The following is a 15,000-nucleotide window of genomic DNA, read 5'->3' as shown; positions in this document are numbered from 1 at the left end:
ACTGTTATATTGACAAGATGGCTAAACATTTTGGCTTGCTTGTTCATAAACAAGACACAAGGACTTGTCGTTCTGATGGGACTGAGAAGTTCAATGACATAAAGACTTGCTTTTGAGAGATAGACTTAGGATTTTGAGTAAGTTATGGGCTTTTGCAGGTAATCCACTGTGTTGTACTGTTTGTACTACCTGTTTCAAGAAATGCACTTAGTGTTTTGCAAATGTTAAGGATGATTCGAGAAATGCACCAAAGCAACTGTAAATAGTCTTACACCCCAAAACATCTAGGCATAGTTTCATTGCATTAGTCACTACATACAAAATGTTTGCACACGTTATCAAAAATCAAAGTTAAAATACTTCATTCATATCCTTTGCCTACAAGTATGTAGCTAAACGAAATGTTGTTTCTTATGGGCCATAAACAAAGTAAGAATAGATAACAACAACATCACAATAGCAACACTCAGACCATTCACTCACAATACCATTACAGTTTTTCTCAGTCAATATGTGCAAAATGGCTGAACATGTCAAAGTTAAATAAAGTCAAACTTTGTCATTCTTTGTATTCAAGTATACAGCTGAATGAAATGTTGTTTCGTACAGACCATGGTGCATAAACAAAATAAGAATAGACAACAACAAAAAAAAAAAACCACCCACAGTGAACAGTAACAATACAAAGTGAGCGCTGAATACTGCAATATATATTATATATGCCAGTAGATGTATACAGGTGAAAATTAGCATATCGTGCAAAAGTTCATTTATTTCAGTAATTCAACTTAAAAGGTGAAACTAATATATTATATAGACTCATTACATGCAAAGTGAGATATTTCAAGCCTTTATTTGATATAATTTCGATGATTATGGCGTACATCTTGTGAAAACCCCAAATTCAAAATCTTAGAAAATTTTAACATTGTGAAAAGGTTCAGTATTGTACGGTCAAAGTGTCGCACTCTAATCAGCTAATTAATCCAAAACACCTGCAAAGGGTTCCTGAGCCTTTAATTGGTCTCTCAGTCTGGTTCAGTGGAATTCACAATCATGGGGAAGACTGCCGACCTGACAGTTGTGCAGAAAACCATCATTGACACCCTCCACAAGGAGGGAAAGCCTCAAGAGGTAATTGCAAAAGAAGTTGGATGTTCTCAAAGTGCTGTATCAAGGCACATTAATAGAAAGTTAAGTGGAAGGGAAAAGTGTGGAAGAAAAGGTGTACAAGCAGCAGGGATGACCGTAGCCTGGAGAGGATTGTCAGGTAAAGGCCATTCAAATGTGTGGGGGAGCTTCACAAGGAGTGGACTGAGGCTGGAGTTACTGCATCAAGAGCCACCACACACAGACGGGTCCTGGACATGGGCTTCAAATGTCGTATTCCTCTTGTCAAGCCGCTCCTGAACAACAATGTCAGAAGAAAAAAAGAACTGGTCTGTTTCTCAGTGGTCCAAAGTCCTCTTTTCTGATGAGAGCAAATTTTGCATCTCATTTGGAAACCAAGGTCCCAGAGTCTGGAGGAAGAATGGAGAGGCACAATCCAAGATGCTTGAAGTCCAGTGTGAAGTTTCCACAGTCTGTGTTGGTTTGGGGAGCCATGTCATCTGCTGGTGTTGGTCCACTGTGCTTTATTAAGTCCAGAGTAAGCGCAGCCGTCTACCAGGACATTTTAGAGCACTTTATGCTTCCTTCAGCAGACGAGCTTTATAGAGATGCTGACTTCATTTTCCAGCAGGACTTGGCACCTGCCCACACTGCCAAAAGTACCAAAACCTGGTTCAATGACCATGGGATTACTGTGCTTGATTGGCCAGCAAACTCGCCTGAACTGAACCCCATAGAGAATCTATGGGGCATTGCCAAGAGAAAGATGAAAGACATGAGAACGAACAATGCAGAAGAGCTAAAGGCCGCTATTGAAGCATCCTGGTCTTCCATAACACCTCAGCAGTGCCACAGGCTGATAGCATTGAGGCAGTAATTCATGCAAAAGGGGCCCAAACCAAGTACTGAGTACATATGCATGATATATATATACTTTTCAGAGGGCTGACATTTCTGTATTTAAAATCTTTTTTTTTTTTTTTTTTTGTTATTGATTTCATGTAATATTCTAATTTTCTGAGATTTTGAATTTGGGGTAATCTGTACGCAATAATCATCAAAATTATATCAAATAAAGTTTTGAAATGTCTCACTTTGCATGTAAGTCTATATAATAGTTTCACTTTTTCAGTTGAATTACTGAAATAAATGAACTTTTGCACGATATGCTAATTTGAGTTTCGTGTGTGTGTGTGTGTGTGTGTGTGTGTGTGTGTGTATGGAGTGTTTTCTAATTTTGTAATTTCTTCCGTTGTTCTATGCTGTGCTGTAAAACATGTCAACAAATTGTAGTACAAACAGTAAAAATGTAATTGTGAATCCTGTCCAATCTCTTGCAATGTATATCTTCACACTGTTAAAATTTATATGACATATTGAAAAAGTGCAGCCTTGAGCGTTTTCATTGTCATCAAAACATTAGCCATAGTTTTCATCAGATAACACTTGCAGAATACACTGTAGTATTGATAACATGACTAAACATTTTGACTATCTTGTTCGTAAACAAGACACAAGGACTTGTCATTCTGATGGCACTGACATGTACACTGACAAGATTTGCTTTTGCGCGATAGACTTAGGATTTTGAGCAAGTTACAGGCTTTGCAGGTAATCCACTGTGTTGTTCTGTTTGTTCAATATATTTCGAGAAATGCACTTAGTGTTTTGCAAATATTAGGGATGATTCAAGAAATGTATATAGAGGGTGAGAAAAACTGTAATCTAAAGTTGAGACCAAATTTGTTTATGGATGTCAGTTTTTTAGTAGCGACAAAGGCCAAAATGTAGTCTGTGACAGACTAGGTAAGCCTTGTTTTTAGCCTAGGTGATTACCGGAAATGCCTTTTGCTATGCTGAACGATGAAATTCCAAGCTTTGTGATAGTCTCAGTCAATAAAATCGGTTTTTTTTTCCAAAAATTATGAATCACTGCAACCACAACAGGTCGTTGACCATACAGTCATAAATGTGCACAAAAAATATTAGGCAGATGGGTCCAGTAGCATGCGATATTAGCTTTGGACAGACACAACCAAATGCTTGATCCTCTCCAGGCTTTTGCCTGGTGTAGATAATCATAAATACCTATTAACTCCAAGTCAAATATCCAAAAAATAAATTATAACCAACAGTACAAAGATGGTCTCTCTGTGTGTAAATATGTACCCCTGTAAGTTGCAGCTCTGTTCATCAAGGATAAGTACCTGAGCTGTTGGAATTGCTGTTTGCCAACATGTACCCTTGGGCGCAGGCCCACAACAACCTTGACTAACTTCTTCTGAGAAGTAGGAAAGTGCTTTTCTCACTTTAAAAATCTACAATAGCCAGTGTGCTTTGACAAATATCAATGGTCATTTTCACCGTCTGTTGATGTAAAAAAATATTGGTGTGTATCAGAAGTAAACTCGTAAGCTGCCACTAAGATGTTGTCTTCAGTCTTGTAATTCAGTGGTTTCCAGCCTGCGATGACGCTCATAAGTAAACATTACTTTACTTTAAGGGGTCACATATAAAATCTAGCCTTTCAAACCTTTCTTGTATCCCTTCAGAGAATGGTGGTAAATAAGAACTTGTATTTGTGCTTGTGCGTTTGTGTGTGTTTTGTAACGTGTGTGTTTCCTCCTCATGTTCCTCTCCTCTTGTTGTCCCACGCCAGCCTCTCAGTGAGCCCAGTACAGCCTGCCAGCACAACTGACCTGTGGTAAGGGGGAAATCAATAGTCAATTCCATTTTGCAGCCGGCGTGTGACAGGTACTAGATAGGAGTGGATTGGGTGCATGTAAGGAGCAGGAGCGTGAGTCAGAGCTTGTCTGACCCTCTCTCTCCCTCTCTCTTTGTGTCTCACTTTCTCGCTCAACCAAGCCAGTGAAGTGCAAGAGGGCACACTCCTTGGTGTACAACAACTCTAATCACATTGTTGTAATCACACTGAACATCATCTATTGTGAATGTTGAATATGACAGATGATTGTGATTGTAACGGAATCAGAATCAATCTTATATGCCAAGTACCATGAGTGCACATGGAATCTAACTTGTTTAAATGATGCAGACACATTATAATAGAGATATTACATATGTGTGAATTAAATGCGTATGGCAGAACTCTTTGTTTAGCCCATATACAAACAGAATCCAGAAACGAAGTGATGATAGGAACAGAAAGTAAAGCACATGCAAGGTGCACATTGCCATTTACCAGGACATATGGTCCCTCCATCTGGGAGTTTTGTTAATGTGGGCAGCTAGTGCAGCACAAATCTGAACCTTCACTGAAGGATACATACAGTTTCAGTTTTAGAAGTCTGTATAAACACTCCTGTCCAGACTAAAATATCTCAAAAACTGTGCCAACGATGCCATGGGAAATCCTGACTTTTTCTCAAGTGCCATGAGGTTTACCTTTTAGTTTTTCAGTCTACTTTTGGATGGATTTTCTTGAAATTCTGAATCAATGTACTGTTTCCAAGCCCTTTCACACTTTTTTTCTTCATTCAGGTCATATCTGCTAATGTGATTACAGAGTGATAAAATAAATGATTTTTATATGTAAATATAAATAGAAAGAAAATAAATATAAATAAAAAAATATAATATAATAGTCAATATATCACGCACATATTTGAAAATGCTCCCCCTCTGTGTAGCAAGCAAGTTTGCTTGCTCAGCATACTTGTAATGATGAGTTCATGTTTTTCATACTTGATTGACACACATTTACACATGAAACTATATGTTCCATCTTCAACTGGCTGCTGTGTACTATTTCCATCTTTCTTTATTGTATTCCATTAAATTGTGTTAATGCGCTAAAGTTTGTTGTACATCCAAAAGTAAACGCTTTCCAGTTCAGTTCCAGCAGGTCTGGGCATCAGTAATTACAGCTGTGAGGAGGATATTAAGTATTTAATAACACATAAATATGTCTGACTTGTAGTTCAGAGGTTAAAGTGCTGATTTGAGAACAAACTCAGGACTTCTTAGAAAAAGAATAACAATATTCAATAGATAATGTGATTTCCCTTTATTGTTAAACCCAAGGTACAGTATATTGATTTTAACTTGTAGGGTTTGAGTTAAGTAGTAGGATAGCTTTGTTTCAAAAGCAGGCAACAAGGGCTTAAATAATTTTAGATTTGAATGTAAGCCTCCATGATTAGCACAAGCCATGATTACAGCAGTTGTGATTTTCAGTGAACTACTGTAATTTTCTGTATAAGAGTAGATAGATATGAGAGGTTATTTCCAGCAGTGACTAATTTGGGGTTAGTCACATCTCTAATGTGAATAAAAATCTAAAGAGGAGACAGCATTCTATTAAGCACAGTACAAGAACCGTAATCAAAGCCAGCAAAGCTTCATCAGTTCAACTTAGCTTCGGGGCCCTCAGCTAATTTTACTGCTCACTGAAACATAGCATGTAATACTCAGTGGATGGAGAACACTTCTTTCATTACTGCTGATTAGGAAAAAAGATCAAGCAAAATATGTCAACGCATGATAACTAGTTAATGTAGTTTTAATTAGTGCCTGCTTTTCTTTTCTCCTGTTGATTCCTATTCAAAAACATACCACTGCGTGCATTTAATTCCTCCTCCAGTGGCCTCTAGATTAACAGTTAGCTTCCATTATGTTTTTGATGGCGGCGGAGTGACCGAGCAGGGATACAGCTGTTAGATTAAAAGTTGAGTGGGTGAGCTCACTGGCTCGCCTCGCACGCTATTTGAAATAAGGCCTCAGCCAGAGAATCATTTTACAATTTAATAAGCTAATAAACGTGATATGGCAAGTAGTTTCAAGTGCCCTTGGGGGGTCAAGGCACAGTTTACAATCCCATTTAAGAGCTTGTTCTATTACCATCCTGACAAAGGCTTGGACAGGCTCAGAGAGGGAGATGACTGCGTTTTGAGGCAGCCTCTGTGATACAGCAGATCGGCTACTTCAAAGGCCACGCTCAACACAGAAGGGTCAGCCTGAACCAGACTTATTGCATTCTTCAAGACGGCTCCCTGCAGTCATATTATGGCATTAAAGCATTTGACAGCTTCCATCTGAACGCTTTGTGGGAAAGACCATCAAATAAAGTTGAAATACCTCCGTACTCTCACACAAGCAAAGGCCAGATACCTCCCTGTTCAGAGTCTGGCATTTAATTCCATCTAAAGATTTATTAATCCAAAGTTAATATTTTGACAACAAATTAACATCCATTATTGAATATCATTATTTTTAATTGAACTATTAACTATTTTCTTTCGAGTAGGCCCTGAAATTAAACACCCCACTTTTGTTCCCATAACTGGGCCCCATCAGTCATGTGTTTCTTCCTGGAAAATAGTGAAGTTTCACAAATTCAAAACAAGGATGTTGCTGCTGTTGCTTGAGCTGCTTTGAGCCACACTGTTTCATCTGGAGCTATCAGGGCTGATGAGAGCCTCTCGTCTTTCTGGGTCTGCTGCAGCTGCTGTGTGGTGAGTGGCAAGCCTCTCTGATGGCTCTCCTTTATCTTCACATCAAGCGATTTGCTGGTCCTTTCATTTTGATATTTGTGCCAGATTGAAAGGGGAAACTTCACAAAACTTGTTTCTGAATGACACAGGTTCAGGCTGGAGAGATACATCCTGATCCAACTGACGGACAGCTCAACTTATTTTCATTTAAAATGCCGCTCTGTTTTTGTACTTGTGCCATTTATCATTCTTTGTAGTTGCCTGTCTAATATTGCCAACACACAAAATCCTACAGATGCAGAGGATTGCCAGATATTTAAGGTTTAAAAAGAAATTCTAAGATAATCATTTCAATGTAAACAATCATGTTTTGAGTTTTATCATCTTGTGACATTCTTCCAAATGGCAAAAGTGTCACCATGGAAGTAGTGTTAGCGTGTTAAGCTATGGACAACATGTTTATGTTCTCGTCATCCATTAAAAGAAGAGGATGTGAAACAGATTACTTTCCTTCTTTTTAGCTTTTTGGACTTTTTGGACAACTGCTGACACAGAAGATCACTGTGTATGAGCTTGAAGGAACTGTTTATGATTAAAATGATCTAAATACAAAACATTAAACTGTCTTTAACACGTTTTAAATTCATTATTTAAAGCACAGTGTGGGAAACAGGACCAAAAAGGGGAAATAGTGGCAAGTTTGTCATTGTACTCTGTGTCAAGGATATTGCCAAATCCTGAAAGAGGGTGTTTTGAAACCCCCAACAGCAACGGGAAAGGAAACATGTGGTGTCTATAGCAAAATAATCAAGGAGTGATTCAGTAACATGACTCAGTGAGACACAAAAAAAATCCAGATACCATATTTGCATCGAAACATTAGGGACATAATTGGCCAAAATCCTGAGTATTTCCAATTTTATTATTTACTGTCTTTATTTTAAGTGTATCAAATTGTGTTTGTTGACAAAATACGCTCCAAATTTAATGGCATATCTCTACTCTCCTCTCTCCTTCTCTTTCTCTCGAATGCCTTTTGTCAGAGCCACAGGCAATTACCTATTAAGCACAAATTCTAAAAAGGAAAGCGTGGGGAAATAAAGGCCTTTATGCACACGGCTGATAAGAAACAGGGAGAAATTCTATTTCTCTCACATCGATTTAACGCAGACCTCAACAAATAGTAGGTTATTGTGGACTGAGGGCAGCGATCTAACAAATTATTAAAGTAGTACCTCCTCGTCCTATGAGGGTGCTAGCTATTTGACAGTCCAGACATAAAATCTCTGCCCAAAGGGAAAGTTGTGCTAGAACAGAAATACTTGGAAGTGGCATTAATGCAAATCTAATAATAAATCATCTCAATTTGTTCCTTTCGCCTTTAAAGAATACGTTAAATTGAACCTCAAAAGTCTGTTGACAATGAACATTTATACTTTGCGAACATGTTTTGGCCTGAGGAATAATCGGCCTCAGGGAGGCCAAGGCCGAGTGTTACAAGACAACAGGAAGTTTCTCAATGCTGTGGTCTCAGTTACTGGCTCAGTGTACATGTGTTTATACGTATGTATGTGTATGGGTATTTTTGTGTGTTCACATGCATGTGTGTGTGAAATGTATCTCTGGTGGAGAAATCAGTAAGTGTCAGATAACACATCAAAGCTTTCCTCTCTGCTGAATTCTTAGTGACATTGAATTATTACTTTTAGATAAAATTATTAGTGTCACTTAATAATAAATTGCAAATGTTTTCCACTGTAGTGAAGATTAAAAATAAACAACTGATTCATTAATGATACCTTATTAAAATGTTGGAAGTTACATATTTCACCGGCTATCCTTGCTTGTAATGATGTTAAGCTGCAACTCAAGATCATTTTCATAATCAAGACATGTGATGATTATTTCCTAAACATTTTGTCTGTAAAAATGTTTATCACATCTTCCCAGAGCAAGTGACATCTTTAAATTGCTTGTTTTGCTGACCAATAGTCCAAACACCAAATCTGTTAAATTTACAAATACTTCAGGTGGGAAATAATCACATTTGAGAAACCAGCCAAAAAGGGTTGTTTCTTGATCTATAAATCACTGAAACAATTAATCAATTCTACAAAAACTTCACATGTATATTGTGAAATGTCTAAAAATCACAAGTGAGTACGTGATTTACGAGTATGGGTCATCACATGAATTGCTTTTTTTTGCTTTTTATCTGTAAACTTTGTGATTTCTTTCAATCGACCTATTTTAATCTAATCAACTAAACAAATTGTTTCATTATTATTAAAGAATAATAACAGTTTTGTCTTTCCTCCCATACAGCACAGAGAGACAAAGAAATGCTGTAAAGGCATGTCTGTGGCTTATTGGTGTTGCTTTGTGAGCCGGCAACCAGAGTTCAGGGAATTTTAACCTTCCATGGTTGTGTAATGGTGAGCATTTCAAAAATCCTCAAAATTAATTTTAACTTCACAACACCTTGTAATGTGAGGTCTTAACTGATTCTCAAACTGAAGAAATAGTTGTTGACTTATATATAATATAATTATATCAGCTATGGAGCGGATGCCCAGCAAGGCTGATTACCTTCTAACAACTGGCAATTACACTTTTCCTGTCCGCTTGGAGTTTATACCTCTTCTAATATAATGGAGAGATATAAATAAGTATGCTGTCGGTACACACTGCACCGACAGCATACTTATTTATTCTGTCTACAGCAAATGTTAAATGTTATTTTGTAACAGCTAGCAAAGCTTTAAATGTCACATCTTTTGTGTAATCTTGCTGCATAAATGTAAATGTATGAGAGTGTCACGTGTTAGTGTTTGGGTCTGTTCTGAATGTGCTCTGCAAACAGCTTACAGAGACAGCAATGCAGATTGTTCTCTACCATTGTGTTGAGGAAGCAGTGGGAGCGTTCTCTAGCTGTCTGTTTATATTGAAATATTGTGCATTATGGAGATCACATCCTTGTTCACATCAGCCTGCCATACCAAGCGCTTGAAACACAGCGTCGATGATGTCTTTTGAAGCGACAAGACGTTATCACTCTCTATACCTCACCTCACACAATGTCGCTCGGAAGGAATGGAAAATCAAATATTGTTTTGAAAGGGCATGAAAGTGTGTAATTTAAGAATTATGCATTTCATTTTGGCTGCCTAACAGGTTTTATCATCATGATATCCACATGGGCATCAGTGATTGCCATGCTGCTGGCATTTGTGAATGGAGCCAGAAATGGTGAGTTTTGCTTTCAGAATGAAATAGTAAATCTACACAGACATACCAATCTAGCAGTTACAATGACAGTTGTTATTACTCATTTCCTTTGTTTGCCAGGGAGATTCTGAAAATAACATAAACATTTTAATATTTTTTTCTTTGATAGAGGATAACATACAGCCATGTGCAAAGGTCCAAACGTCCAGCTTGGTGGTGCCTTTGGGGTCGCCTGTCACAGCCACCTGTGCCATCAGAGATGGCTGCCCTCTGGTCATTGGACAAAATATTCATATAGAGTGGCGCCTCGGCGATCACTTTCTCCCCAGCAGCCCCGTGGCCAATGAGAGCAGTAGGGTTTCTGAGGTTGTTATACCCAACTTCAATCACACCAGGGTGTTCCTCACCTGCTGTGTCCAGTCCTCAGCTGTTCAAGTGGTAGGAGGAGTGGAGATCAGAGCTGGATGTAAGAAAGATTTCAATTTCTTGGTTAATTGGTCATTAATAATAAAATAATTTGCCTACACCACTTCATGTCCGCCAGTGAAAACAAAAAAAGAAAACACTGTTTATTTAAAATAAAAAATTATTCATCTTGTATTTCTAATCTATAGATCCACCAGAGGCACCCCAAAAACTCAGTTGTCAGACAAACCTTACCACCCCTAACACCCTGACCTGTACCTGGGACCCTGGGCGACAGGCGACCCACCTGCACACAAAGTACACCCTCCACACCAAGATATGGTAATATGCTGGCTGTAAATGTCTTCTACCAGAAACACACTGACACAGTTACGAGAAAACAAACACTCTGTGTTTTCTACATCATCATTTTTCATAATTTCAGGGATTCAAACGAGAACCACACTTATAAGGTGTTACCAGGAGTCCACCGCTACACCATCCCTCGCTCTGGCTTTGTCCTGTTCTCAGAAATGGAAATCTATGTGAAGGCAGTGAATGAACTTGGAGAAGCAACCTCAGTACCTCTCATTTTGGAACCCATCAGTGCAGGTAGAAAGATGCATTTATGAATATATAGTTCATAAATTAATATGTATATTTACATCTATGAATATTGAATATTTTCTTTTTTTCTATTGTGGACAAACAGTAATTTCCATCATAATACAATTTACCTGCCATAATTCGGGATTTAATTAATATTATCTTGCCCTGAGAAATCCTTAAAGGGGAATTCCACCAGTTTTACACCTCAGTCTTGGTATAGAGGAGCTCCTCCTTCTGGAGCCTTTTGTGGCTCCTCCTTGTACCTTTGTACAACAAAAGAAAAATATTATAATAATACAATGTAACCTATTTCTGGTTGTGACACCATGTCCTAATCAAAACAAACATAGTGACTGGATTTGACTTTTGTCCACATGTTCACTTAATTTTTATTTTCCAGTGCCTATTATTTTTTGTCCAGATGGTTAGAAGAGTCTTTGAGGGTTCAGGAAATACCTTTTGACCAGCTCTAAGTATTGCTAACCCACCTCCTGGGTTTTTCTCAGGGTGCTTAGCTCTGTGACTGTAATGTAATGAGAGGCACAAACTGGGGTTCAATCTAATGTGAACTTTTTCTACATAGATTCGAAAACCTACAAGAATTGTGAGGAAAAAATCAATTACATCTGAATTACATGAGGACTTTTTCTTTGTTGACTGTTTTATTTCAGCTAAGTTTGACCCACCAACAATTCTGAAGGCTCAAGTGGTGCCTAAAAGGTATGGCTGCCTAAAGCTGAGCTGGAGCTTATCTCAACATCAGGCCTGGATGCGTGACTACCGCCTGAACCTGGAAGTCCGACTTAAGACTGCTGAAAGCAGTAAATGGAGTGAACAACCAGTGAGTAAAAATCATTCCAGTGTCAATATAAACTGAACGTAATTGATTAACTTTTAATGTAGTAGTAGAAGCAACAATACACTAGTATAACCTTATTGAAGTTCAGTTAATGTGCCTGCCTGGAGTCATATCGGTGTGGTTTGTGTGCTGTGTGACATATGTTAGATTCCATTGAGCCAAGTTAGACCAACCAGACCTGTGGAACAGTGTCGTCTCCTCCATGGGACTCACTATCTCATCCAGATTAGAGTCAGATACCAGCAGAGCCCCTGGAGTGAATGGAGCAGCAGCCAGTCTGGAGTCACCTTGGAGAGTGGTAGGGCTTAGATCAATTCAGAAGGACACAATCGGTCACTCTAACATTTTCCACCTCTTGCCTTTTCTTCTATTTCTTGGTCTTTTCAATACATGCTAATGCCATGTTCTACATCTCCCATTGCTTTGCTCTATAGCACAGGCAGAATTGATGTATTGAGTTCTGCCGCACACTCTGGCAGTGAATCCATAAACCTGTCTTGTATAGAAAAGTTTTACTTTTTAAAGAATGAGAAGAGAAGTGCAAGCTTTTGACAAACCGCTAAGCTGACAGCCATGTCTTTCTTTTCAGCTCCCACTGGACGCCTAGACTCGTGGATGAAGGTATCAGGGGACAAACAACGCAATATACACTTGTTTTGGAAGGTACACACATCACACGTTACTTGACACCTGTCACAAACTGATGTGTTTTCTTTTTCTGTTCTGTTTCTGTGAGGTCTGCCTTTAAAATATCTTCTCTCTTTTTTTTAGCCATCAAAACAATTCCGTGCCAACGGCCAAAATGTGTCATACATTGTCTCAGTGCAAAAACTGCCAGGTGAAAAGGGAAAGGTGTGCTCTACAATGGGGAATTACTGTACTTTCCAGCTTCACAGAGGAGCAAAGAAAGTGTATCTGAGTGCTGTAAATGCAGCAGGGAAATCCTCCCCCACAGAAGTTCAGATTTACCTAACTAAAGGTAAAACTGACATCCTTATACCTTACACTAGTGTAGAAAATGGCCCAGGCATTATCCAGTTTAATACATTTTCCCCACAACTTGTATGATGTGTTTTGTTACCTTAGGTCGTACAGTGATATCAAATGTCACAGTCACTCCTCATGATGACAGATCCCTACTGGTCCAGTGGAGAAGCCTGCTTTCTTCCAGTCTCACTGGTTTTGTGGTGGAATGGAGACCTTTGTTAAAAACAGACCTCTCTCTCGTCCAGTTTGAAATAACTGACAGAAACCAGACACGCCTTGTTATAACAGGTATGTTTTATAGTATTCATATTGCATGTTTGAAGATACATGTGCTTCTTATTTTATTTGGTGTTCCTAATCTGGTGTTCATACTTATAAGATTTCCTTCTTATGCAAGGTTTTCTTTTTCCTGTGCACAACCTGCCTGTACAGACTGTTAGGAGCTTATGGGCACTGATACACTCTAACCCCCTCACTCTCATCAATAGGAAGCTTTGAGCCCTACAAGCCCTATGGGATCTCTGTGTATCCTAGGTTTAAGGATGGGATAGGCCTTCCTCAGACTGTTAATGCCTACTCAAGACAAAAGGGTAAGTCACCGAAGACACAAAGAGGAGCAAACAAAACAGCAGGCAGAGGTGCGAGGGTCCGGCAGCCTTAACTTTGAAAGAGTTTGCCACATGAGTTAAAAAATATAACATATTGTGCAATCTACCAGAAACTGATACATGATGAAATAATGCCCTCTTGTGGATAGAAATTAATAATTATTTTTGCTGGCCTGAAGGTTTCAAATCTTGCCAAGTCAGTTTAATTTATAAAGCGTAATATCACAAATCAAAAATTTGCCTCAGGGGACTTTACAAAGCATAATAGCTCACTACAGTTGTAATATTCACTCACGATGATATTTCTTTTTAAAGCTCCATCCATGGTTCCAAAATTAAGAATTAAAAAGACCTGGCAATCACATATTGAGCTTTCCTGGGATGAAATACCATTAGACCAAAGGAATGGAATTATCCAGAACTACAAAGTCTTCTACTGGAATGAGAAGGCACTCATTAATGGTAGGTTAATACCTTAATTTTACTTTTCTGAAAGATTTTTTTAAATTTAGGCTACTTGATACATTTGATGACTGACTTTTCCTTCAGCTGTGAATGTGGAACCGGAAGAAAGGAGGTTGGTCCTGAAAGACCTCAACACTGGGTCTTTGTATGAAGCTTTCATGATGGTTAGCACGTTTGGTGGGAGCCTGAATGGGTCAACAATTCATTTCGAAATCGAGCCCTTTGGTTGGTATCATCATTTGGCCTTTTCTAGCTTTTTTAGAAAGATTACAGAGAGATCACAAGTGTGTGTTCCCACTGCAGAAAGATCTTTTCATAATATGTATTTCTCTTTTCTTAGATGCGGTTGCTGTTGTGATGATTGTAACTGTGTCTGGTGTTGGACTATCACTGTTGATTATCTTCACAGTCATGACTTGTTTTTCCAACCACAAAAGGTGAGATCACTGCGACACCGCCTTCAGCTGTGAAGCTATGCTGTCATTTCCCCCCCAAACATCTATGCTTTCACTTGCAGGATGAAAAGGCGTTTCTGGCCAGTTGTTCCAGATCCAGCTAACAGCAGTGTCAAGAGATGGACATCCGACTCAACACAGGTTAACCATTTACCTTTAATTATCAATGTTTTATATTAACAATGGATCAAATGACTACCTGTAATGTGAAAAAGATCGCTCACAGTGGTGAAGCCACAGAGAATTATCTCCAACTCCGCATTCCCTTCTGCTCCATGGTGCATTTTAGTATCTTTTAGCTCAGTGTTTTTGGTTTTACAACCTTTACTGTTTTGGTACAGTCTCTCCTTAACCCAATTTCCAGCCACAGCACATAGCTGTTTTGAGCAACAAGGCTATGATAAGGCTGTGGCATAGGCTATGATATGCTTCTGTAAACTACTTGCCCAGCTAGTACAGGCCCTATACTTTTTCATTTACTATTAAAGACACTGATGACTAATTTATTTTCCTTTTGCAGGATGCCTGTCTTGCCTCAGACAGCGAAGAGCCCAATCCAATATACCTGTCCCATCTCAGTTTCCTGGACCTCCCTGTGAAACTAAGTAAAGAGCACGATGACACATGGTTAAGCAGTGCAGAGGACACCAGTGACCTTGGAGAGTCCATATGTGGTTCACCATTCATCCCTGGCTACTCTGGTTCAAACAGTGACTCTGTTCCTTATGCCACTGTTATGTTCTCTGGTCCTTGCAACAGTCCTGCACCTAACGTGCCTCATGTCTACGTGCGTTCTGAGTCCACACAGCCTCTCTTGGAGA

The 15,000-nt window shown here is 38.8% G+C and overlaps 1 protein-coding gene across 2 annotated transcripts in view; it reads left to right on the top strand.

The window, feature by feature from the left end:
* The first annotated feature begins 6,465 nt into the window (after positions 1 to 6,465).
* csf3r (colony stimulating factor 3 receptor (granulocyte)) overlaps positions 6,466 to 15,000 on the top strand; it is an 8,951-nt gene continuing 416 nt past the window's right edge. Inside the window, exons 1-17 of one of the 2 annotated variants that reach the window (XM_038710892.1) lie at positions 6,466 to 6,584; positions 8,889 to 8,998; positions 9,738 to 9,812; positions 9,961 to 10,257; positions 10,406 to 10,538; positions 10,642 to 10,808; positions 11,477 to 11,646; positions 11,812 to 11,962; positions 12,254 to 12,327; positions 12,436 to 12,643; positions 12,751 to 12,939; positions 13,140 to 13,241; positions 13,575 to 13,721; positions 13,809 to 13,949; positions 14,065 to 14,161; positions 14,242 to 14,320; positions 14,700 to 15,000. The exon at positions 14,700 to 15,000 is cut by the window's right edge and continues 416 nt beyond it. In XM_038710892.1, the coding sequence (XP_038566820.1) occupies positions 9,749 to 9,812; positions 9,961 to 10,257; positions 10,406 to 10,538; positions 10,642 to 10,808; positions 11,477 to 11,646; positions 11,812 to 11,962; positions 12,254 to 12,327; positions 12,436 to 12,643; positions 12,751 to 12,939; positions 13,140 to 13,241; positions 13,575 to 13,721; positions 13,809 to 13,949; positions 14,065 to 14,161; positions 14,242 to 14,320; positions 14,700 to 15,000 (2,320 nt within the window). In that variant the 5' untranslated portion in view covers positions 6,466 to 6,584; positions 8,889 to 8,998; positions 9,738 to 9,748. The remainder of the gene's footprint in view (positions 6,585 to 8,888; positions 8,999 to 9,737; positions 9,813 to 9,960; positions 10,258 to 10,405; positions 10,539 to 10,641; positions 10,809 to 11,476; positions 11,647 to 11,811; positions 11,963 to 12,253; positions 12,328 to 12,435; positions 12,644 to 12,750; positions 12,940 to 13,139; positions 13,242 to 13,574; positions 13,722 to 13,808; positions 13,950 to 14,064; positions 14,162 to 14,241; positions 14,321 to 14,699) is intronic. The other variant, XM_038710893.1, reaches the window with a different exon arrangement.

This window comes from Micropterus salmoides, unplaced genomic scaffold (assembly GCF_014851395.1).
Source record: "Micropterus salmoides isolate LMB-PRFRI ecotype aquatic unplaced genomic scaffold, ASM1485139v1 Ms_hic_scaffold_11, whole genome shotgun sequence".
Classification (NCBI taxonomy): Eukaryota; Metazoa; Chordata; class Actinopteri; order Centrarchiformes; family Centrarchidae; genus Micropterus; species Micropterus salmoides.
Note: the sequence above shows the minus strand (reverse complement) of the source record. Positions and strands in the feature narration are given on the sequence as shown.